Genomic DNA, 25482 nt, shown 5'->3' on the forward strand with positions numbered 1-25482 from the left:
GAGGCGCGAGGGCTCCTCGCTGGGAATGCTGTGCTTGGGTGGGATGGGCTGGTGAAATAAAGGGAAAACAATAATTACTCGTCTCTTGTGCCTTCTCAGCTGAACCTGAGTTGTTATTTCAGGCAGCTCTGTTTATAGTTGAGGGGGTTGTGATTTGTACTGTTAGAAAGGATCCACAATTAGACTCCCAAGCAGGTGATCTGGGAAGAATGCATCATGGAGCAGCAGTTTAGAAATAATTGACAAAGTCAATGCCAGAAAGAATGGCTGCTCTGATCCCCTGTAGCCTGAATTTATGAAGTAAAATTCTGAATTTCTATAAATACCCATGAAGGGACAGCTGCCCAGAACATTGCTCTTTGTCATGGAAGTATTAAACTGATCTTTTTGGTTATTAATTTTTTTTTTACTGTATTTCTGAAGGGAATTATGTTCCTTTTTTTATCCATTCTGATTGCATTTCCTGATGTACTTCTAATTCCTTCTCTGCTCTGACATTTGGGAGACATGTAGTTCGTGCTTTATGTTTTGTTTTAGGCTTATTTGATTTGGGCTTGTTTGTGCAGATCTATTTCTGTGATTTTTTTTCTACGCTTTTTGTCCTGGTTTTCTAAAAATGAAAAAAAAAACCCATACAAATGAGTCTTATGTGACCAGATTATTTATGTATTCACTAGACCTCATCCTCCAGGCTCTCCTGATCCCCTTATCCAGTTTAAACCCCAAGTATGATGAACTTGGTAAAATGCCAATATGTTTGATGAGAATGTGCAAGCATGTACCAAAGTACTGCCCTCTGTATAAACGTGTTTGTACTGTAAGCTTAAATATGTTGTTAAACTTCATATGGTCAACGTAAGTGTGACATTATAGGTGAAAGCTATCAAAAAACTTCATAAAATATCACCTTTTACAGAATGTTATTCCATCTATGTTGGTTTCCTACTCTAGGGGCCAGCATTAGGTGCTTTTTACTGCTGTTTTAATTTCCAAGCAGAAAATTAGAAGCTGAGATACCATTTGCAAAATAAGTGGTCATAGCTCATCAGCCTTGAACTTTTGACTTCAGTATAAGAAGGATTGGTTTCCATGCAGGCTGCAGTTTGTTCCCTAAAGATTTCTGTAACTTTTCTAAAAAAAATACAAAGAAAGAAAGAAAGAAGCATTAGAATTGTAATATATTATTCAGTCTTGGAAGAAGATCTGTCTTACTGAACTTGCAACTAGAGTGTGTGTGACTGTGCAAGCTGTGTAATGGACGATAAAATACTGCTCCAGTTTGCAGTGTCTATGAAACTAAGGTTTTGACTAAGGCCTGATGAAGGTATATTTTAGGACATGGGACAGAAAAAAATGGCCTTAATATAATTAGAACAGTTATGTTCTAATGCTGTTTCAAATGTAATTATGTTAGCGCCAATCACATTTAGCCACATGTACAGCACAGACTAGGGAATGTTAATAAAATGAAGCCTTGAGTTACTAATTGCCCTGGTTTCAGCTGGGGTGGAATTTATTTTTTCCTTCACAGTGTCTGGTATGATGCTATGTTTTGGCTTTAGGAGAAAAACAGTGTTGATAACAATGCTGATAACCGATGTTTTCAGTTGTTGCTGAGCAGTGCTGCACGGAGCCAAGGACATTTCAGTTTCTCAGCTTCTCCTGCCAGTGAGGGGGCACAAGAAGCTGGAAGAGGACAGAATCAGGACAGCTGATCTAAGCTGGTCAAAAGGGATATTCCGTACCGTACGACATCATGCAAAAAAAAAATTGAAAAACAGTCAGGAGTTGGCCAGGCAGGCAGCTACTGCTTAGAGACTGACTGGGCAACAGTCAGTGGGTGGTGAACAATAATCATTACTGTAATCCTTTCTTCCCACTTCCTTTTCTATCTTAGTAAATAGTTTTTATCTCAACCCACAAGTTCTACTTTGTTTTGTTGTTTTTTTTTAAGTTCTCTCCCTCATCAGACTGTATGTGCTTTGCTGCCTGCTGTGTTAAACTACAGTGCTAATTAAATATCTTACTATTTTAATCAGAGAAGGAAAAAGAGAGTTTAGTTTCCAATTTTTATTTCCAATTACCTGGGAGGCGGTTAGCAAATACACAGGTGTAGGGCATGGAAGCAGACAAAGAAATTTCACACACCATCCTATGATGGGTTGGAAAAGACCTCAGAGACCACGTAGTTCCAACCCCCTGCCATGGGCAGGATTGCTACCAACTAAATCATGCACTAGATCATGTTGGCCAGGGCCCCATCCAACCTAGCCTTGAATAAGTCCAGGACAGGAATTTAGCTGTATTGTTTTTTGGCCACTGCATTATCATCACATGCCATGCCCTCCCACTTTGTGCCAGCTCATCTTCCCCTTTTCCCATGCCCAGTAAAATCCCCCAGAAATGTTCAGCATCTATGCTGGAAGGGTAACAATCTTCGAGCACTCACTATGTGCTGAAGTGTTTGAGAGCTGCCTTGTATTTTCAACAGATCTGCAGGGAGTCTGGTGCAGCGTTGCATTCTACTCTTCCTAACACACAGAAGAGTTGAACATCAGTAACTGAATAGAGGAGACTGAAAAATTAAAGAATAGTCTGATGTTCTCAGGATGTGACAATTTTACAGCATTTATTCAAGGATTTATAACGGGAGTCTTGTGGTCAGGAAGGCTATTTATCATAGATAAGATGTACATCTGGAAGTTATAAACAAAACTATAACTTTGAGCAAGCACCTTAATTAGGCAAAATAGCAAACATTCAAGGATGTTGCTCTTATTATATCACAGGTAAACACTACATCTGGAAGTTATAAACAGAACTGTAACTGAGCACAAATGGCAAATAGTTAATTCACAAACATCTGGGTTTTAATCAACAGCTGCCTGAACAAGAGGGAGCAGTGTGCCCAGGTGGCCAAGAGGGCTGGTAATGGTAGTCAGCAGGAGCAGGAGGTGATTGTTTCTGTATTGAGCACTACAAGTGCTGTGTTCAGACATGGAGGCCCTGGAGCACGTCCAGAGGGCAGCAACAAAGCAGTGAGGGGTGTGGAGCACAAATCTTGTGGGTAACAGATGAGGGAACTGGGATTGTTCGGTCTGGAGAACTGAAGGCTCAGGGGAGACCTCACCGCTCTCTAATATTTCTCGAAAGGAAGTTTTAGGAAGGTAGGGGTTGGCCTCTTCTCCCAGGTAATGGCAACAGGACCAGGGGTAATGGCCTTCAGTTGTGCCAGGGGAGGTTCATGTTGGATATTACTGACAGTTCCTTCTCACAGAGCTCAGGTAGCAGTGCAGGCTGCCCAGGGAGGTAGGTGGTAGTCACCATCCCTGCAAACAGTCAAGAAAAGGATGGATGTCGATTGGTAGTGATGGGTTGATGGTTAGACTAAATTGTCTCGATGGTCTTTTCCAACCTTAACTGTTCAAAGCTGTAAAGTGAGTCTTCAGAGCAATCCCATCCGCACCTCCCAGGCAGAGCTGCAAACAGACAAAGGGAAAAGCACCACCGACCACAGAACAACTGTTCCAGCGAGGACCGGAAAGTCCCGCTCATTTATGAAGGCCTGGCCACTCTACCCACAGCGGCGCGCGCCGAACCCCGGGCAGCTCCCGGGCAGCTCCCGGCCGCACCGCAGCTCGCCGCCCGGACCCGAAGCGGCCGCGCTGAGAGCCCGGCAGGCTGCGGCCTCCCCCTGCTGGGCTCAGCGCCGCGTGCATCCGGGGCCCCGGCCGGCGGTGACGTCAGCGCTATAAAGGGCCGCAGCTCCTTTGTTCGCTCCCATTGCGCAGTTGGGGCAGGGTGGGAGCTGAGGTGAGTGCTGCGAGCCGAGCCGAGCGGGCCCGGGATCTGCGGGGAGGGGGGAACGGGGCCCTGCGAAGTGAGAGCTGGATGTGGAAAGCGGTGGTGCGATGAAAGGTTCTGCCCGCGGAGAGAAGCTGCGCTCCGCCCGTCACTGCGGACGTGGGGCGAGGCGCGGTGGAGCCCGGCCTGCCGCCTTCCCTCCCTGCCCGCCGGCCCACGTGCGGGGCGCAGGACAGCTTGGCGGGGCGCGGGGTCCCCGGCGCGAGAGGCGCTTGGCCGCCATTTTAGGTGCGGGGGTTTCTTGGAGCGATCCCGTCGCGCGGGCTCCGCTTCCTCGAGGAGGACAAAGGGAGGGCGGCTGCGGGCGCGCCCTCAGGCCCGAGCAGAGGGCTCGGAGCGAGGCTTAGGGCGCGAGGTCCGCTCAGCGCTGAGACGTTCGTCTGGCGCCGGGAGGGAAAGAAGGCCCTGCTAGAGGTGGCCGCCATTTTGTGGAGCTGTGTGGAAAACGCGGAGGGTCCGGCGCCCCCTCCTTGCTCTCCTCTCTCTTCCTGGCCCGGCGCGCCGCTTACGAGGCTCGGAGCGGGGCGGCCGCCGCTTGTCCGCCCGCGCGATTGGGGCGGCCCGGCCGCCGGCGGCGCCTTGTGGAGCCCTTTGTGCCTATGTGCCGAGCGAACCGGGCGCCGGGCTTTCCCGCCACTGGCCTGAGGCGTGCGGTAACGGCGGTCTGCGAGGCCGGGCGGAACGCCAGATGCTCCGAGAGCACGTTTGTCTCCGGCTCTTCTCGTCCCGCTCCTCTAAGCCGTGTTGGGCTGGTATCCGTTCAGGCTGTCGTGTTGTGTAGGCCTCGGCTTTGACTTAGTGTGGATGTACTTAAAATACCATAGAAGATTGGGGTTAATTTTGAATGTTGGCGCACCTGACTTTAAACATTTTGGTTTTATCTTAAAGTTAGTTGTTTTCATAGAAGAAAGCATTCAATCTGTCACACTCCTGTCACAGATTCTAAGATGACCATCGGGGGCAAAAAAGGCAGTAAGCTTAGCTTTTCAGTGTCCACCATTGTCTATTCTAGAACTGTGTTCTCATTAGAGCTCTGCTTTGTTTTTGGAGTTTCTGCTGGAAATAACTGCTTCGACCTTGTAGTTATTCTTTTTCCCTTTGTGCTTAACATCTCTTCTTTGGCATTTTGTTCAAAGAAAACTGGCTTGAATTTGAGGAAGAGAGAATATTCATGCTATTGATCTGCTGTAGTCTAATGTTTTGTTAATGACAACTGTATGTTTTCTTAGGTCTCTTGTATCATCAAAATGGTTGAAGCAGATCGTCCTGGGAAACTGTTCATCGGTGGCCTGAACACAGAGACGAACGAGAAAGCCCTTGAGGCTGTATTTGGCAAATATGGACGCATTGTGGAAGGTAAAAAACAAAGGATACTCTTGCCATCTTGATTGAAACAACAGAAGACAGCTATGATGACTCTTATTATGTTGATCTTATGAAATGATCATCTTCTCTAAGAAGTTCTGAGCTTAAAGGGTAAATAAAGGTTAAGTTTTGTTGCTTAATTGCAGAAGAGGGTAACATGATTTTATTTCCACTGCAGTCCTCCTGATGAAAGATCGTGAAACCAACAAGTCAAGAGGGTTTGCTTTTGTAACGTTTGAGAGTCCAGCAGATGCTAAAGATGCTGCCAGAGACATGAATGGAAAGGTAGGAATTGAGATCATCTTTGCTGTTGCTGCTAAGCAAAAGTGCTGTTCTATGGAGCTAATTTAACTCATAATAAGACTTGGAAAGATAATGGACTAGAAGATTCTGGAGACAAGTCACAGGGTTAAATTTGTCAGGATGTCTTTATTTCCTGTTGTCTCCATGAAGCTGGAATCACTTTCCTCTGACTCTGGATTTGACAGTAGAAAGTGAAGCCTGGCTGTCATTTGGTTATCAATTTCTTTTTTAGTTAGCGATGGAGAGCTTTCTAGTAGACAGCTTTTCACTCTTGCATGCCTCCTCTAATTGTTTTGTACTTACTGTATTTGAACGTAATACTGCATAAATCATATTTTAGGGGAGTGAGTTGCCTGAAAACTAGGAATGTTTCCCCTGATATGGGTTTGATGTGATTTGCCTTCACTGTGGTGTGTTGATGCACTGTTAATTTGTAGGTATCCTTATATATGTGGCGTTTCTTGCCAATTACAGCAAAACTGTTTTGCAGTTAACCAGCACTTGAATTTGTTCATACCCTGCAACAGAACTACACAGCTTAAAAAAAAAAAAAGTACCAATCTAATAAATACTATGTCTTTAAAAAGGAAAACAAATCTGAATTTGGAGCAAAATTTGAGATTCACATCAGGATAGCTTGCTGGAGGAATGTAGGTTATTGTGATCTGACATTGCTTTGGTATATTTGAGAAGCTGAATGTTGGTTTGTGAGTTAGTGATCAACAACAGTTCAAAGAAATGCTCTCTTTAGATGGTGTAAGCTGTCACGTCAGTTGATTTGAATTTCGGACTCTTGTCTGTCATGTGCAGTCAGAAGAGTTCAGTTGTAAAGATCATGCTGAACTGGGCTTTCTGCTAACAGCACCTCTTCTAAGGTTAAGAAAGCCTCTGTTTAGAATGGTTGAATAGCACTTGAGCTTTTGATAGTTGTTTGTGTGAAATAATGACTGATGGTTTTCTTTCAATTCAGCATAGTCCATAAGTAAAGCATAGCGAATACCTGCACTTACGGAGTAAGAAAATGAGTTTGTAGTGTTCACAGATGATGCTTATAATTAAACTTAGTTATTCCTAGTTTTGTGTTAAAGCAGACTTTCTGGTGTGTGTGCTGCTTAGTTTCTGAGTTCTTGAGGACAATCTGTTGATAATTATTGTAACTTTGCATGGAGATTTGCTTCCACTTTAAGCTAGTCATTTTTCTTAGTTTGGAGAATAAGTCAGATGTTCTTTCTATACCAGTCCAAACATCCCTAAAGGTGCATCTGTTAATGAATCTGTCTCCGTTGTGTAGCTTGCTACAGTTCTGAAGACCTGTTTACTGCAGTTTCAAAATCCTGATTTTCCTCTGAGTTAATAATTCAATTGAACCCCCACAGACAGTAACTTTGAGCACCAACAACGAATTGTGGAATTAAAAGGAGTTCAGTCCCTAATCCTAACAACTGTTCATGGAGTGCAGCATTTAAATGAAAATAAATGGAAACTCAGAAAATAATCAGCTGTTCTAGGTCTTTAAATGTTGTATATTCACGCTGGAAACGTTCATAAAAGTAATGTTCAGTAAAGAAGCATTAAATGGCATGTAGCTAATCTGAGTTTGCCTGTATTTTGGAATGCGCCGTCTGGATCACTTGAGAACTAGGAAGTACTGACTTGTGGGTGATCATGGTTTCTGTCTTCAGAGCTGCAAATCTAAACGTACTTTCATCATCTTTGAAATTTGAACAGCAGTGTTTGGAAACAACATCCTCACTCAGGATTTGGGCAAGAATGGCCTTCAGTGTAAGCCTGCAAGCATAGCTGTGTATAGTTCCAATTCTGTACCTATCTAGCTTGGTTTAATTGTGAATGTGGAAGAGGCAAGAATGTTATGAGGCAGTACTTCATGAGAAAGCCTTCTGGACAACAAGTGATGCCAATACTTCAAAAAGATTGCATTCTGTGTCAGAAGAGGAGTGATGCTTGAGGCATCCTGTGGGAGGAATTCATTCTAATCTGTCCAAAATGAGAGTTCTTCTGACTGTTTGGAAGTGATGAAACATCCAGGCATTTCAAAGGAGCCAGCAGCAGAAGCACTGTGCAGATGAGCTCAGGCAGTCTGTAATGAGAAACTTGACCTGCCTAGCCAAAGGGAAACAGGTGATGTATGGGAGTGTGTATCTCAGTCTGTCATTCCAATGAAATTCAAAGTTGCAGCCAGCAGAAGAGGTGGAATTGGTGGAATTCTGCAAGAACATCAGAACGTATCTTCAGTTGCTGGAGTTGAGGGAAGAAATGGGGTTAAATATTTCATTCTGAAATGGAACAGGCATGAATGAGTCTCAGCTTGCTTGTTGAAAATTTTAGTCCTGAGGAAGGAGGTCAGGAGATAATGGTTTTGGGGGAAGGGGAATTTCTCAAATTACTTTCTCTGCAAAATTGGATCAGTTATAGCCTGAATGGCACAGTAGAAATCGTAAAGCATTTTACAGCAAATTCTTTAGGAAAAAAATCTTAATTGCAAGGCAGCGAAGTCATCATCCTTGTGTCATGAAATGCACTTTCTTGTCTGAGTACAAGGGAACACTCCCAAGTTTGTAGTGAACTTTCTGTTAAGCTGTTCTATTCTTCATATTTGAAGTCCTGAGTACAAAAATCTGTAACTAAAGAGAATATGATTTTAGAGGAAACATCTGGGTCAAGCCAAAGATAAAATTCCATTTGAAGCATTCCATTCTTCCAGTTGAAGACCTGTCAAGCCAGTTGGAGCATGTTAAGAGCTTGGAAGTGAATACTACTATCCACCACGGAAGATTATTGTCCTCTAATGAACAAACTTATTTCCAAATCTTCCTGTGAAGAAGTGTTATAATGCAGAAAAGCTTGGATTGATAGGAAATGATCTTTGGTTCTTCCATGTATGTGATGAAGACAAGTGCTCATGTTGTGTTGTCAAGAAACACACAAGTGACGATGGAATTGCAGCAGCATCAACAGTGAAGTGGTCCATCAGAGAGGAAACACCAGCATGACGTTAGGCTGCTGGTTCATGCAAGTTTCTTTGGAATATTTGAATTACAGCTACTCAAACTTTACAAATACACCTCATTTAACTTCTGTTTTGCAACATGGAGCAGTTTACAGGACAATTCTCTAATTGTTTGCTTCAGGTTCCTTGGGCACATTTCAGGACTGTATAGATTGTTCATTGCACATGCAGGAGTTTTTAAAATTGTGGTTGCAAATCTACTACTATCCTTAAGTGAGCATGTATAGTAGACTTTATTTTTAGCACCAACATAATACCACAAAATAGTGCCCCTTTCATATTAAAAATACTATTGCAACACTTGGAATCAAGATTATAAACACCAGTTGATGAGTGCCTGTTTTGACAGATGGTGTTTTGGACCCATTGAAAATTTCTTGCTCTGAGATAACTTGTCTTGAGTTCTGTCTCATCAGTTAGATGAATTTTCATTTGACTGAAAAACCTATAAAAGAAGATGGTTTTCCCATTCCAATCTTACATTTTAAAACAAGTACCTTCTGGTTAACAGCAGCAAAAACAAAGATTTTTTTTTTTTTTCACATAAGGCATGAATTAGGCTGCTTAAAAGCAGTTTTAAAAGCAACTATGTTTTGCCTCAGTAATGTGCATAGGTGCAAGGCAGAAGAAAATAAGGAATAGAAATCGCTAGGAAAACCATGCCTCTGGTGTTTAAGCAAACAAGAAGTTAAAAACACCAAGTTGGACTTGACATCCAGGTGTTCAGAACCCCTGCTGGTGGGAAGGGATGATATTTGGGTTCAAAAATCCAAACAAATTGTTAGTAGTCTGCCATAAAACAGGACTCCTGCGGTCATGGTAGCAAAACTTAAGGCTTTAAGCCTACCTTTCCCATTGTGAGAAAGGTGTCTGGAATATGAGAGATAGCAAAACTAGTTATGAACTAGGTATCAGCTGTTAGGTTCCAGTGATTAGCAGTGTTCATGTGTGCTCCTGGAATGTTCTGAGCTTGTCATGCCGAATGTCATTGAGAAACTACATCAAAAGCAAGACCAATGTTATGTTGCTAATCTTTTTTTTCTCAAGATGGATTGAGTCAAACCTTTGGATATGCACTCTCAGTTTTTCAGTAGTAACTACGACTGTGTGTAGTGGTGGAATATGTCCACTGCTAGAGTGGATGATGTTGGAAAGGGGCAGATTTCATTGGACAAGGAAGAAGATACAGTTTTACCTCCCTAAACAACCACTAGCAGTGCAGACTGAGACACTTACCAGGAATTCTTCTATTGCAGTAATGTGCAATTAACAACACTGCCTTATGCATTAGTTACAGATATTTAGCTTACAAGAAGTCAAGCTGCATTTGCCAATAAAGATGTGCAGTAAACTAATTTCAATAGAGCTCTATCTTGACTGTTCTCCTGACCAAATGTGTATTGTCTGAAAGAGGATGCCATGGATACACTTGCTGAGCTACTCAGTATGTCTTAACGCATGTTCGTATTTGAGGCATAATAGCTGGCTGCAGAGTTCCTGTTACTGCAGGTCTGTGCTCCAGAAAAAGCATCCACTTAGGAAAAAAAAAAAAGTTCACTCTGGAAAAGCAAGTAATAGAGTAAATTGTGTCAGTCACCTCTTTTTTTTGAAAACTCACCTTGAAACAGTAGGAAAGGGCTGAATTGCCATACTCGGTCTGCTTTGTAGATGCTGAAATTACTTCTAAATACTTCAGTGATCACCGTTTAATCAGGACATCAAGAAAATGTACTTAAAACGGCCTCCCCATTGCCAGAAACCCCAACTGAAGCTAAGATATCTTCAGCTTAATCCTGTAACTACTGGTGCAGTCAGTTTGGTGCAAAAGTCCGTGGCAATTGGAAGTAAATTGGAGCTCATAAATCATATTTCATTTACGCAATAAATGACATGGGGCTGCCGTAGTTATTGGACACTTTTATTTTGACTGAAAGTGCTTTCTGATGCTGCTCTGTGTTTTTTCATCAATACCACGAGAATGAAGTACTCTAGAAATTAGGCCCAACATGCTGCTGAGTACGTGGGGACTAATACTGAAGACTGAATCTGTTCTAGAGTTGCTCTAACTTTATAAAATGGAAGCCCTATAATAGTGAAGCAAGAAGGGCTTAATTTAAGAAATACAAACATGACTGAGCAATAAGTAAAGCAGCTTCTTCTTTAGTCATTAGATGGGAAAGCAATTAAAGTGGAACAAGCAACCAAGCCATCCTTTGAAAGTGGTGGTAGGCGTGGGCCACCACCCCCTCCACGAAGCAGAGGTCCTCCCAGGGGCCTTAGAGGTGGAAGAGGCGGAAGTGGCGCGAGAGGACCACCTTCAAGAGGGAGTCACTTGGGTATGTATTTACCTATCTCATTATATACTTGGACAACATACAAGACAATCCCATTGGAAGATGACAGTAATCCTACTGGAAAAAGTCAAACAGCTGAATAGTGCACTCCTTGTTCATTATTAAAATCATGAAATGTAATCTCGGCAGTTGAGTCAAATTTTTGATTAGGCAAGTACACCTTAAGAAAAAGGCTTTCAAATGTGAAGATTCCCTTCTACATCTAACGCTCTACTTGGCTTTTGGCTATGAAAGAAACAAAACTCCTGCCCTGCACGTGAGAAAGGAAGCTTTCTTGTATTCAAGGTGAAAAAGTGATTCTCTTCCACCAGGGTAAGGGAAGTGCTTTCTGTTCTTACTAGCAAGAGGTCTAAACTCACTAAACTGTAGCTGTTTAAATGATTGGGGTCACAGTGACAGTTAGGAAGGCTAAGTGTTGCTCTTGACATTTTTGAGTTGAAGCTCTCTGAAATGGAAGGATAGTACACAACTCGATACTGGATGTGCTTTAACTTAGATATACCTACTTATTCAGCAACTTTTCAGTACTAAAACAAGTCACATAAAGCAGCATGTGTTTTATAACAGTAAAAGCTGTAGTGCAGGGGAAAAAAAACCTGAAAATAGTGAAAACTCTATTCTTGGAAAGTCTATGTAGTAGGTCCTACGGTATCTCTGTTCGCTCTTTATGTAGGATCTTCTCTAGTGAGTCTTCCCAAGTGGCTTTTGTGTTCTGAGGACAGTAACTTGAGCATTTAAGCTGAGACTGATGACAGGAAAGAGTTTTCTTTCTCCTTCGCAGCACACACTGTGGCTTTTAGATCACTCCTATAAGACAGTTCTGAACAGGAATTTAAGCTGTGAAAAAAGTTTATCTGGCATGCTTTCAGTTCTGTCAGCAGCATCTAGTAGTGACTGAAAAACAAGATAAAGGTATTTTTAGGGTCTAATGTTAGAGGTTTACTGTTGATCTCACACAGTAGTGGTAACATCAGTTAGATTACTGGAGTTGAGGCTTTAGGGGCATACGGGTAAGTATTACAGAAGTAACAAGGTGGTACGTGGCTTATCTTCTAGGGTCTTCTCGAGGGCCGCTTCCCATGAAGAGAGGTCCACCTCCACGGAGTGGAGGCCCTCCACCTAAAAGATCTGCACCTTCGGGACCAGTGCGTAGCAGCAGCATGGGAGGAAGAGGTAAGAACTTGATAAATTGCTTTGTTGTCTAGTCAGTGTCTTGTAATGCCTTACTCATCAGGAACTTATGGAAAGCATTGTTTTCTTTTGAAGTTAAATCTTCTGTGGGCTAGTTGATCATTTTTATTATCTATCAGTTCTCATCGTTCTCTGGTGTGATCTGTTGTGTTCATTTTAGTGATGCTTTAAGACTTCATAAGCGGAAAAGTATTGTGGATGTAGGCTGCAGGTGATGCTTCTGAGTCTGTGTGAATCATTCAGTAGTAATTGCCTCGAGTCTTCTGTGTGGTGCAACTATATTTTACATCGTCTGTTTAAGCTCCTGTGTCACGTGGAAGAGACAGTTATGGTGGTCCTCCACGCAGAGAACCGATGCCGTCACGAAGAGATGTCTACATGTCTCCAAGAGATGATGGCTATAGCACTAAAGATGGGTAAATTTTCTTAATGATTTAGATTTGCTCAATGTTTTCATTCGTCAGAGGATTTTGATCCCTGATTACTCTGACGTAACCCAATTTTGTTTCTTGTAGTTACTCGAGCAGAGATTACCCCAGTTCCAGGGACACACGGGACTACGCACCACCTCCCCGCGACTATGCGTACCGCGATTATGGTCATTCCAGTTCACGTGATGAATACCCCTCCAGGGGCTATAGGTATCTACTACTGGATTTCTGTCTGTGTCTGTTTGCTTCTGCTGTGATTGGACTGGTTTATACTGAGTCTCAGTAGCCTTTCCTCTTACAGCGATCGTGACGGATACGGTGGTGGACGTGACAGAGACTACTCAGATCATCCGAGTGGAGGTTCCTACAGAGATTCGTATGAGAGTTATGGTAAGAATCCATTTTGAGGATCATGCGGTAATTTGTACGGGTCTCGTGAAGTCTGACTTTTACTAGGTTGATGCTGTGTTAGGGGGAAGTGGCGCATTTTTTTTTCCCCCTACAGTGAAAGTGCAGTTGTTGGTTATCATTTGATCCCATTGTTAAGCTGTAAGTTAAAGAAGCAAAGTCTACGGTTCAGAATTGCAGCTATCTCTGGAAAATGTGGCTGAGTTTCTTCTCTAAAATAACAAGCTGTTCTGGAATGCCCAGTAAAGAGCCTGCCTGAATAAACACCGTCTTCATTCCTTCAAAGTCTGTTAAATCCACTCACTGCCTGATACGCAATTCCCACTTAAAATACCATTAACGTGGCAGATTATATAAAGAACATCTCAGTGCATACAAAAGAGTAAAAGTAAACATTTAATACAGCAATTCTGTAAATTCAGATTGAAATTGTTTATATAACTTATGGTGTTGCCATATTACCTGACCATTGACCCTGCAGGTAACTCACGTAGTGCTCCACCTGCACGAGGGCCCCCGCCATCTTATGGTGGAAGCAGTCGATATGATGATTACGGCAGCACACGTGATGGATATGGAAGCCGAGAAAGTTACTCAAGCAGCAGAAGTGATGTCTACTCAAGTGGCCGTGATCGTGTTGGAAGACAAGACAGGGGTCTTCCCCCATCCATGGAAAGGGGCTATCCACCTCCTCGTGATTCATACAGTAGTTCAAGCCGCGGAGCACCCAGAGGTGGTGGCCGTGGCGGAAGCAGATCTGACAGAGGTGGAGGCAGAAGCAGATACTAAAAACACTCTTAACTTTTTTTGGACCAAGACATTACTTCTCAAACAAATTAAAAAAAAAAAGTGGAAGTTCTATCTTTACTACCAGAGGACTACTAAAAGGAAAAGTTGTTTTTACCTTTTTTTATTGTTGCCTGTTAAGTTTTCCCCTCCATGACTTTTATGCTTTTGTGAAGAAAAGTTAAACCAGTGTTTAATTTCATTTCAAAATTGTTAACATTTCTTTCGAAAGGCAGATGTTAAATGTATGAAATTTGAGCTGTGTACTAGTGTTGTGATTTCCAAAGTAAAGTTTCCCTGAAATGCCACACTTCCCATCTGACTTTCCTCGTGAACAGAATAAGCAGTTCTTAAGATCTTCCACACGACATCCAACTATCTAAAAGGAGCTGGATTGTTCCACGCATTCAGCATCTCGCTCTTAAAGTATTGTTTGTGATGTGGAGGGTGGTGGGGATGTTCCACAGGAAAGTTCATTTTTGTCTAGAATTCCAAGTCAGTGTTCCCTGGAGTCAGTGTTCCTAGTAGAAAATGCCTTCAGATCCTTGTGTTTAAAAAAAAAAAAAAAAGTCAATCCACCTGAAAAAACGTGTGGATAATACTATTTTTTTTTGCCTTCCTCCTGTTTCTTGGGGAGTTTAAAAAGTTCTCCCCATCAAATGAACCATGTACATGTAAGTCAGCTACAGTATACTGTTAAAAAAATTTAAAAAAAAAATAAAAAAGTTTGACCAATTCATCAAAGAAGCTACAAAGCCATGCTTACTCATACTGTTTCAAATTTTTGCAACTCTGTAGTGTTTCACTTTTAAAGGAACATCTTTGATTCCAAAGGAGAAAATAAGATAAGCAAAGAAGTCTTTCTCTCCAACTTCTCAAAGGCTTATGGCTTCCTAAAAACAAGTGAAACTTTCAGCATTCCACAGCTGATTTAAAGCAGCAAATGCCTGTGAAACAGCAAAGATGGTAAGCAAAGCAAACTAGTTTTTCAGTCTAAGTCAAAATTGAACCAAGTTTCTTCCTCTAGTACGGTAAAACAAGCTGCACGTCATGGCAATGGAAGTGCTGTCTAGATTTAAAAAAAGTAAGGAAATGAAATACTTCAATACATTAGAAGTTCTCAAAATTCAACATTTCTTCTTGGATAAAAGCATTTATGGCACCAGTTTTGAAACTAAAGATAAGAATGCAGCTCGCTTTAGAGAGAATGCTGTGAAGTAGGGTTGGGAGGGGGTATTTTGTGCCCAGTTTCTTTCAGTGAAGATGCTCAAACAGACTGCGTGTGCTGTTATTTTAAGAAAATTAAAAGACTTGTGAAGTCAGGAATTGGTTTAGATTGACAGATACCATCTCAGCTATTGGGAGTTTGAAGCAAGCCATTGCAAACTTGACATTTAGTTGGATGCCTGACTGTTCGGTTTTGACGCAGCGTTACAGGGATACCTGGTACATGTGGCAGAACCTGTGACAAGTTATGACTCAGGTAAAGCCATGAAGTTCAAATGATGCTCTTGAATATAGTATACGTGAAGACCTCCAACTAAAAGCAAAACCAAAGCTTTTTACTTCTGTTTAGTCCTCAGTATGTTTTGTCGTTCAACTTATGGATTTTACATGGCAGTGCACCATTGAAAAGGAATGAGAATCCATAAGCCATGCAACCAATCACTAAGTCATTCCAGTCCATTCCAAACCAGTGAATCCTCCACCACTTAGAAGAGAAGTAGTAAAACTTGAAACAGACTAATCTGCAAACCCAAGCTTGTGACTCTTGAAATGGGGGGAAGCATGGGGAAATGGGGAAATTGACTCGTGCTGTAAAATGTATTTTTCTCAGCTTGTTTTATTTTGATTACAGGATGATAACTTCTGGAAGATGCTTCTGAAGTAAAGCAGGTTCATCTGGTTTGGTGGCAGAGATGAATGATGCCTGTACTGGTAGATCAGGTAATGGCTGTGTTTCTGTAGTAGCTATATGGAAGATTTTTGATGGATCTGTGTTGGGGTGGACATCCTTGGTGGCTAAGGAATCCTTTCGTTTCTGAAAGCAAATTTTGGAGGAGCAGATCTGAGCAGGGTTTTTAATTGCCAGGTTAGAAATTTCAGTGAGTGACTTCCCCCTAAAGAAAATGGTCCACTTGGGAACCACTGATCATAAAATATGGTTACAGATGCACCATAAAGTGCATTTATGTATGGATGCACCATACTTAGTCTAGGAGTCTTCAAAAAATGAAAACATCTGGATTGGAATAACAGCAAGGGTCCTTGGATTAAATTGCGTACTTTGCATTTGTGTCAAAAGAAGCTTAAAACTTCGTAGTGTCGTGTTTGATGAAGCTACATGGAGTTGCGTTTCATGCCTTGAATTCTACCATGTTAGAATTAATCTTCTGCGAGTGGCAGAACAAGTAGATACTGTTCAGATCTTGTGTGCAATAGCAACTGTTGTGTTTCTCTGCTATTAACCAGCAAAAGAGGGAAGCAGTAATTGCTGTCCTGCTAACAAGAGTTCAGGAAAACTTTTTCTCTGAAGAATCATCATCCCAAAAAAAACCCCACACCACCCTTACTGTCTTCATTGCCAGTTTAAAAAAAAAAAAAAGCTTAGACTGAAGGGTATGTACAAATTGAGTTGGTTTTTTGTTTTTTTTTTTTGAGAAGATTTGCCAGAATTTTTTTACTGTAACTTTTAAATTCGTTTTCCAAGTACTTAATAAATAGTAAAAAATATTTTGCTGCTATTTTAAAGTACTTTTGAGATCCAGCTTTTAAAAAGGTGAAAAGAAAATGCTGCAGTTGATACTGTGGTTCATCTGACTAATCATGTTTGATTTTAGGTAAAAGATCTATCTTATATAAAGGAGATTACTGTGTACTGTGTGATACTGTAATGTCAGGTTGCTTACAGTTTTTTCTCTGCACAGTACTTTTGTCAGAATATGCCATTAATTATTGCACTTGTTCCTGACAAATTCCTCCTCAATCTCAGGGTGCTGCATTTTATTTCAGATCAATAAGGGGCGTGATACAGTGACAGGACCCAGTAAATCAGGTTGGTGGCTGGACTAAATGATCTCGAAGGCCTTCTCCAGCCTACATGGTTCTGTGATTGTGTGAAATACAGAAGCACCACCTGTAGTTCTTGCTTTGAGTTGGATAAAGTACATAGTTAAGTAAAAGCTGCTAACTCACCAGCCTTCTGTTTTGCTGTTACTGTTAAAAAATTTTCAACAAACGAGTGTTAATTTCTGATCTTTGTGGTGCTCTTGAATGTGGCTGCATTCAAGTATTCAAATCACAAATCCTTCTGGAAGTGACACTGGGTTATTGGGCGCCTTTTTTCATGGAAAAATCACTGGTGTCAGTTGTTGGGCACTGAGGTGGAGTCAGGAAATAAGTCTTGAAAGTAAGCTCTTCCTCCACCTGCCAAAAAATTAGTAGGGATCAGTTTTTAAAGTTTGAGACTGGTGCATCCAGATCATAAGTCTTGCTAACAAAAAGATGGCTTACTATCCTTACTATGCAGCATCCTGGGTGACTTTAAAAGGTCTTACCAAATCATCATGCAGGTGGTGTCAAAATGTTGTCAATTTGTTTTTGTACTTACATGCCATGTTATTGTTAATTCTCTGTATCTCTTCTCTGGGAAGTGGGAAATTAGTTACTCCTGGCAAGTGAAAATTTCTCTCTTTTAAAATGAAGACCTTCTTTATCAGTTCACTAGATTTGTTTTGTCACTTACAGGTGCTTGTTAGACTGTGTTGGAATTAATGAAGATAAAGCTGTTGATGTATTTTTTATTCTTGGGACAATTTGGAAGTAACCAAAATATATTCACTGTGTATGCAGCAACAACTCAGTGATGTCACTTTGTCTGTCTCTTGCTTTTTGAGAGCATACTAAGTTGAATTTCCTTTCTTTCAGGAAGGCAGTGCAGCAGTGGACGTGGCACTGGAAAATTGAAGAACAACAAAATCCAACTGGCAAAATTGACTTTTGAGTGTGATGTCACCCAGTATTTGCTTCAGAGACGTTAACAGTTTAACGAACTTAACGTTACAGTTTAAGGAATTCTCTTTGAAAGTAGCCCATCTAGTCTCTTGTATCTAAGTGTTTCTTAGATGAAAATCAGTTGTCTCCTGTAGCTTACATCTTCCAAGAGCCAGGGGTTTTATTTTTATGCAGTAAATGTGCATCAGTAAATTCTGCAGCAGAAGAATACACAGGGTTCCTCTTTACACGCACTGCTTTTCCTCTTTCCTGAAAGAGGAGCCAGTTATAGGAAAGTGAGTTAAAGTCCTCTAAAATGTAGAGGACTAAATAGCTCCAAACTTCCCACCAAGAAACCAGCAGGAGTTTTACAGTATTGTTACTTGAAAATTTCCTAATTGTCTCTGGATGAGAGGAATAAAGTGTTGATGTACTGAGGCAGTATAAGTGATAAGTTACCAGAATGATCAGCGTTTTTTCTTACGTGCACTTGGTTCTTAGAAAGCTCCAGCAGGTGCCAGCAGTGTACATCCTAACAAGTGCATTAATTCTATGGAAACAAGATGTTTTCTTCAAAATACTGCTTTTGGTGCGTTTTTACCCTACCTGTGTGCTGCTGTGCCAGTCCACGCAAGAGTAATGCTCAGGCATGAGTATTTGTTGCTGAAAAGTAACCAGATTGGCAGAGGTACTTAGTTAAGGCTTATAAATGTTATACTATTTCTACAACAGACAAAACTTAAACAGCTCTTGGTTTTTCAGTGAGTAACTAATGAAGAAAAAGCACGTGTACCCTTTCAAGGGCATTAAAACTATGTCTTGTTTTTTGCATTAAGAGTCTCACTTTAAAGTTCAGCTAAAAATTGCAGATACTATGAGTAAACTGCCTTTAAATGGATAAAACTGCATTGTTTTCCAGCGTTAATAAATAAGTTGTTAAATAAAATGATTGTTTTAAATAAATTCTTATTTCTTGGTAGAAATGATTGCTGACCAGTGTTACGTAGTGGTGGTTTATTGTTAGGTGTGGTCTCAGAGTGTATTGTGCTTATTCAAGCAGTCATACTGTAATAATAAGAGCTTGTAGTCGGAGTACGTCTAGGCTGAAACACTTAGCCTAGCATTTTAGCTGAACTGCACTGCCAGCATATGAGCTGCTATATGAAAAAAGATGTACGTGTGCCCAAAATGACACGGAATTTACATCAGTGGTGCGCTGTCATGTTTTCTGCCTCAGGCGTCATTGAAAGTCAGCAGTTCAAAGCATTAGTGCATAATGCAGGAGTAAGAATCCAGTCCCCATTTGCATTGGGTGTTGACTGAAAAAAAAATAATAAATCAGTGCATAAAAGTGACTTGTGTACAGATGCTCTAGAATGTTTCCTGGATGTCTGAACAGCGGCCTTTCTTCCTGTTACTGACTGTATATGACATTTGTTAGCTGGATGTGTATCCCCTCCCCATTTACTTATTTTTTAAACTGAGACTGTAACGTAGTCATTGCTGCTGAAAATCAGGCTACAAATGAAAGCTTATTGCTCTTTTGGGGGTAGAGATTGACTCTACAAGAGGTGGTTGATGGTTGCATTTGTTCCGTTTAAGTAATCTTTTCCAAAGGCCAGACAAGAAATTGTTCCTTGCTTGGTGGGTTGTACCTTCAGATCCTGGGTTTTGCCACAGAATTAATTCTGCTGTGAGTGTGGGTGAATAAAGTGGAAGATTTCTGGTTGGGTCCTGATGCTTTTCTGAAATGTGTATAAGCTGGATTTGAAGTGGCTTATCTGAAGTAGAAATTCGGAGGTTTTCTGAATATGCAAGAGGTGACTCTTTTGAACTCTTGGTAAGTGTTCAAGATGTGGGAAATATTTTCATGTAGTAGTAGTTGAAACCATAAATCTGATACGTGCTTGGCTGCAATAGCTGCATGCACAACAGGCATCGATCTCTAGAACTACCCATCTACCAGGGGAAAAAAAGTTTTGGAGGAGGCAGTCTGTGAAGCATTCCGTGTTCAGATGTGTAACACTGCCTGGTGAAGCAAGTGTGTAACCTTCCCTCTACTGGAACACTTCTGTGCAGGTTGGAAGCTGTTCTGTTGCAGGTGACTGTAGTGTCTTTTATTTACATACATTGTTCACAGGCATGTATGTTGAGCCCAGTAGAAGAATGAGCATATGGGAGAAGAAAAGCTAAGCTGTGAACGTGGAACTGCCAGTACTCATTTCTGCTAACAGCAGCGCTCGCAAGAACTGGGGGAAAAAAAACCAACCTTGAAGAGTCTTGTAATTAGTCATAAATTTGAAACATTTTGCACACATACGGATTGCTGTACATGCATGTTACCAGATGGCACTGAGGTCTGTGATGCAGCTTCAGGCTGCTGTACCATTCACACTGGCTGCTGCTTTGTGTTACCAGTTTTTTCACACAACATCCTCCTATTCTGCTAGAGGTCAGAAATACCAGCCATAAGACCTGGAAAGCAAAGACACAAACCCATTCAGATTTGTTGCATGTAGTTTCTCCTCTTGCTGTTCTGTTTCTCCTAACCCCTTGGATTAGATTTTTTCAAAGATCAGATCCTGTAACTACAATATAAAGGCAGTTTTACTAGCAAGGCTTACCACAGAAAGCTGAGAATACTATTTAGTGTGGCATTCTTCCCTAGTCATCTTCAGTGTGAAGTTCAGTTGTAATACTTAAATAGCTCAGGCGAATTTACATTTTCTACTTCGGTCAGTAGCCACAGGTTAAGATGGAACCAGATGGTAGCATGGCATCTGTCTGAAGGAGGAAGTGAGTAGATGAGGTCCTGGTGGACTGTAAGAATCCACATGAAGTACTTCCAGTAACTTGCAGTCGTGGAGTGGAAGATCTGCCTTCACACTCAGCACACTAGAATCCATTTTGTAAAAAAGACGTTTCTTACCTTACAATAACTGAAGTTTGATTTCTAAGCTTTGGTGCTGAGCAAAAAAAAAAAAAAAGTTTCACATTTGAGCCGTGCAATCAGCAAAAGAGGCAGGAAGGTGACATCACGGATGTGGGTTAGGGCGAGCTGCAGCACGGAACCGCGCGGGGGGCAGCGGGGCAGCGATGAATCCAGAAGAGCAAGTGGTAACGTGGCTCATTTCGTTAGGAGTTCTGAACTCCCCTAAGAAAATAGTTGATGATCCAGAGGAGTTCCTGAAAACTTCTCTGAAGGATGGAACCGTGCTCTGCAAACTCATCCATCGGCTCCTTCCGGGGTCTGCAGAAAAGGTAACTGCTCTAAGATGTGTTTTGCGGGCCTGAAACCAGCGCGCTGCTCAGTAAAACTGCGGGTCAGCCTGGGATATGCCTCTCTGGTAAGCTGTATAAGCACTAGTGATGCACTGATGACTAATGCAAACGTTACTAGTTCTGGCTGAGGGCAAAATGCAGCTTGGGTTTAGTTTCTTGATTTTTTTTTCTCTTGCCATCCAGAAAAACAACCACAGAGGGCTGCAGTTGGCTGAGGTAACACATGTTCATGTGGTGGCAGGAAATACTGGGCCTACCAGAGGTGGAAATGTCCTGGTTTTGAATAAGTTTTGCAGTTTATATTTACGTAAATACCATGAATTACAGCAGTGTAAATGTATGCTTTCAGACTTGACTGTAAAATATTTTGCCAATTGGGAAGCGCAGCGGAGAACAGGGTTGGGTTGGGAGTACATAAACCTTATGCCCAACAGCTTGAGCTGTTACACATCCAGCAAATCCATTAGTAGCAAAGCCGTGTCAGTAGGTATCAGTTTCCTGAGGTGTGTTCATATGGTCCCACAGTGTACGAGGTAACTGCAGGTGAAAAAAAGGGAAGGAGTCTGAGAGATGGGAAATGGCAGCACAGAAAAGCTGTCGAGTTAAAATGAAATGTAAGATAGCAGCCTTTTATTTAGTTTGTGAGAAATCACTCTTGCTAGCTCTTTTTGCTTGTAGATGATGGTTTGGGACACTGTGTTCTTAAAAGTCATCAGCTCCCACTGCCGTTCGGGGCACTGTCATATGTTGACATTCAAAACAAGATGCCGACCATTTCGACTCATGCATCACTTCCTCCAGTGGCTCTTTCTTCCTGGTTCGACAGCTTGCCTGCCACCCCCACCGCCCCCTCCAGAAGCTTCCCTAATTCGGCACAAAGCACACATGTCAATATTCTTGCAGGCCTTCTGACAAGGCTGTATGGGAGGTAACGCAGCCATCTCCGTGCGTTTTGTTCTGTAGTATTGTCTGGAGCCTAAAAACGAAGCTGATTGCATCGGTAATATTCAAGAGTTCTTGAGGGGCTGTGCAGTTCTTAAAGTGGAGGTGAGTCACCTTTTATTAGTATTATTTACATCATGTTGGTGTATCGTGCTTGTTTAATAAGCGTATGAAAGCCAGGTACCAGAGGGACAAAAACAGCAGTCGTTCCTGATCTTCTGTATTAATAGCATAATAGGAGGATGGGTAATGTAATGGGAATGGAGCGCATGGGCTGTGAGCTGACAGGTTCCTCCACATCTCGGAGGAATCCAAATGCCCAGGTGGAAATGTGTGCAGCAGTAATAGATTCTGTCTGAACCATTGGGTGGTGAGGACCTGTTCACCTCTTTTTCTCCATTACTGCAGACAAGGGCTTGCAGTTCTTAGCTTTGCTTTACTATAAAGGGGAAATAATACAGCAGCTTTTTTTCACCCCCTTGTTTGCGTGTGATTCTGCTGAAAACGTAACATGAAATCAATCCCCATACATGCAAATAATCTGAAGACAGAGGCTGTTCATGACGCTATTCCTGAACCTGCACCTGCAAGTTCTATGCCAAGCATAGGTTGTATTTGCAAGATCAGAGTGGATCAGGTCAATGCATCAGATCAAGATGAGTTCAGCTCATTTTGCCATTACGTATTTTTTACTAAGTGCATATGGGTTTAAAATGCGTTCTAGATTTTTTGTATCACAGTAGAATTCCAACAGTAAGCAAGAAATCTGTAATTAAGAGCTGTCAGTGTCCCATTTAACATGATAACCTTGGGAAATGAATCTATATCCTGAAGAGAACTTCTGCCAGGAGCAGCGAGTGCTCTGCAAAACGTTCATACAGCACAGCAATGCAAAGTCCAGCCCATGGTAACTGTTTTGTCCTCCTTTGAAGCTTCAAGCAAGAAAAGAGCCTTTCTTCTTAGATCTCTTTAGCTAACCAGCATGACAATTTGCTCATTGCAGAGCTGTTTCACTGGCCTGTTGTTTCCCAATAATTCACTTCTAAAAGCCTTTTGCAACAGCCAGGCGTGAGAGCAGATACATATGGAGGCACGCAGGGCCTATTGCTCAGAGATCAGCCTGCCGGTCTGCTGGTGCTGCACCATGTGATCTCAGCTCCTCACAGAGATTATTTTTCTATTTAAAAACTAATCAGAAAGTATATGTAGAGAACAGAAGTCTTAAACATCTAAAAGATGAGATAGAAACAGTTCTCAGCAGCTGTGTATCAGCATCTCATCATTTAAGCCGGTTGATATTGAGTCACTTTGCAGTTTTTAGATATAAGGGATCTGCAGCACTGTGCATCCAGCTCTGGGGGTTGCTCTGCTCCTTGCTTTTATTTATTCATTGGTTTAATTTAGGAAAAGATTTCTAAGTTGTTTTTTTTTCTTTTCTTTTTTTTTTCTTTTCTTTTTTTTTTCTTTTCTTTTTTTTGATTGATTACCCACTCAGTCTTTGAAATATTCTGAGCAGTTTTGATAGAGCTGACATGGCTGCCCATCCTGGTCGCTGCAAGACCTCAAGGGCTGGATAAAGCTCAGACCTATTGAGTTTGAATTTTGCACCCAAAACTTTCCAAACAATAGCTGTATTAGAGCGCCAGAGAGCTCCTGTACCTGGGGTGTGAAGAAATGGTCTGGTATTGGATCCGAGCTGGTTCTCCCTTGTGTCACAGACCTCCGTCCAGCTGCTGTTTGGAAGACCGTTTGCAGTGGGGATGTGCAGAGGGGTTACTCCTGCAGAGCTCCATACACGTGCTGTCCTCCCACTAGTCCTGTTGTCCTGGTAACTCAATCTTAGGGAACGGAAGGAAGGCACAGGAAGGTGGGCAGCACTGTCTCCAGTTTTACATGAATGATGAGACACACACTGGGGACTCAGTGGAAGGGAAGGGAAAGGACAAGAGTGAGTCCTGCCAAGGCAAGGCCAGAGTACCAGTGGGCTGAGGGCAGGAGAATCTGTCCCAGGGCCAGATGGAGCCTGGGGAAAAGGGAAAGATAAGGAGGGGTGAAAGCTTGTGGCCCAGCTTCATCTTGCGAGCATAAATAGGAATGATTCATCTTTGCTTTTGCTGTTGATACCACTGTGCATACAGTGACAGCAGCTGAATAGCTGAGCATTTCTTGCTGTTGGAGAAGTATAGGACAGTAATCTTCATTCAGCAGCAGTGTTCTATTGCATACAACCACAGAACTGCTGGCAAGGGGCTGTATGTTGTGAACTAAGAACGGATTCTGCAACATAAATCAATATCTGGCTTTAACCAGGCTGTCCAGGGGGATCACAGAGCACACAGCTTGTCATTGCCATTGGGGGCAGCTGTTTCTGCAGCCAGAGCGCTTGCAACCTTCACCAAATTCCACTTGGACCAAGAGTTTGGGAGTGAGGATGAAAACCCATCACCGTCTTGCTCCCCATCCCCACCCACCCCAAGCCACACGTTGCTCCGGCTTCACTCCCTTCCTACCCCTCCCTGCCCACAGGGCGGCATTCCCTCCCTGCACTGCGAGATGTCAGGCACACACAGCTCAGCTCAGAGGCTGCGTTCGGTGTGCCGAGCACACGGTGCTCTGAGCATGTCAGCACCTCAAGCTGCTCGGATCCCTGCGCTCTGCTGTAGCATTGCTCTTACAAAAATGCTGTAAATACCATTTATGCAGCTTGGATTTTCCTTTTTTTTCTCTATCCTTTTACCTTCATTTTTCCTGTCATCTTTCTAGTGCCTTTCCTTTCCCAATTTTCTTTCCTTTCTCCTTTCCCCTTTCCTTTCTCCTTTTCCCTTTCTTCTGTCCTGTCCCAGTTTCCCAATTTCCTTTTCCTTCTCGATTTTCTTTCCTCTTTCCCCTTCCCCTCCCTCCTCATTCCCGTCCTTTCCTCCCTTCCCTTCCCCACCTCCCGCTCCCCTCTCCCCTCCATCTCCTTCCCGCAGCCGGCAGCGGGGCGGAGCGGGGCGGCGGCGCCGCCTGTCACTTCCCCTTCCCCTTCCTCCCCATTCCCCGCTCCGCGATCCGGCTCCGGGTCAGAGCCGCAGCGCCCGGCCCGGCCCCGCAGCAGCACCGCTGCCGCCATGTCCCGGGGCTGCTCGCCCGCCCGTCCGCCGCCGTGAGTACCGCGTTGCCCCGCGCGTGATTTCGGGGCTCCCCACGCGTGACCCCCTGCTCACTTCACCCCCCACCCCGGTCTGTCACCGGCTCGGTTTATCGGCATCACCTCTCCCACTCTTGTCCCCAGCCGCTCTCAAGCATTGCTGTCCCCGCCGCCTGGCCCGTTCCCACGGGTACCGCCGCGCTTTGCATCACCCAGGTTGCGGGGCTGCCGGGTCCCGGGGGTCTCGGCCGTAGCGGATCGGCTCCAGCCCAGCGTCGGTTGCGTGCGAGCGTGGGATCAGTTCGTGCGGATAAGGGCTGACGCGCAGCCCGGCTCCCCTAAACTTCTCCGCGCCTCCCGGGATGGGACGCAGGCTGCTGTCGGCTTCTGGGTTTGGTTTGGTTT

General features: G+C 42.9%; 2 protein-coding genes and 1 non-coding gene across 7 annotated transcripts in view; all 3 read left to right on the forward strand.

Annotated features, from left to right (window-relative positions):
• Window positions 1–3694: 3694 nt before the first annotated feature.
• Window positions 3695–18721, forward strand: RBMX (RNA binding motif protein X-linked). Of its 4 annotated transcripts, XM_052672824.1 has the most exons (11): window positions 3696–3813; window positions 5094–5220; window positions 5408–5514; window positions 10725–10896; window positions 11971–12087; window positions 12407–12521; window positions 12621–12746; window positions 12823–12926; window positions 13426–14696; window positions 15589–15688; window positions 17662–18669. In XM_052672824.1, exons 2-9 carry the CDS (start codon window positions 5112–5114, stop codon window positions 13731–13733), a joined length of 1158 nt encoding a protein of 385 aa, XP_052528784.1. In that variant the 5' UTR covers window positions 3696–3813; window positions 5094–5111; the 3' UTR covers window positions 13734–14696; window positions 15589–15688; window positions 17662–18669. The 4 variants fall into 4 exon arrangements, with proteins under 4 accessions (XP_052528785.1, XP_052528786.1, XP_052528784.1 ...); XM_052672825.1 differs by having other exon boundaries at window positions 3695–3813; window positions 12838–12926; window positions 13426–15688; window positions 17662–18721; XM_052672826.1 differs by lacking the exon at window positions 13426–14696 and having other exon boundaries at window positions 3695–3813; window positions 12838–12926; window positions 17662–18721.
• Window positions 5271–5335, forward strand: LOC128076250 (small nucleolar RNA SNORD61). The gene has a single exon (XR_008204305.1). It is a non-coding gene; the product is annotated as a small nucleolar RNA SNORD61 (small nucleolar RNA).
• A 2067-nt stretch (window positions 18722–20788) lies between the features above and the next one.
• The window catches only part of ARHGEF6 (Rac/Cdc42 guanine nucleotide exchange factor 6), a 30580-nt gene continuing 25886 nt past the window's right edge, over window positions 20789–25482 (forward strand). For both annotated transcript variants that reach the window (XM_052672820.1, XM_052672821.1), the window contains exons 1-2: window positions 20789–20984; window positions 21969–22052. In XM_052672820.1, the coding sequence (XP_052528780.1) occupies window positions 20820–20984; window positions 21969–22052 (249 nt within the window). In that variant the 5' untranslated portion in view covers window positions 20789–20819. The remainder of the gene's footprint in view (window positions 20985–21968; window positions 22053–25482) is intronic.

Source organism: Tympanuchus pallidicinctus, unplaced genomic scaffold (assembly GCF_026119805.1).
Source record: "Tympanuchus pallidicinctus isolate F22 unplaced genomic scaffold, pur_lepc_1.0 scaffold13, whole genome shotgun sequence".
Lineage (NCBI taxonomy): Eukaryota > Metazoa > Chordata > Aves > Galliformes > Phasianidae > Tympanuchus > Tympanuchus pallidicinctus.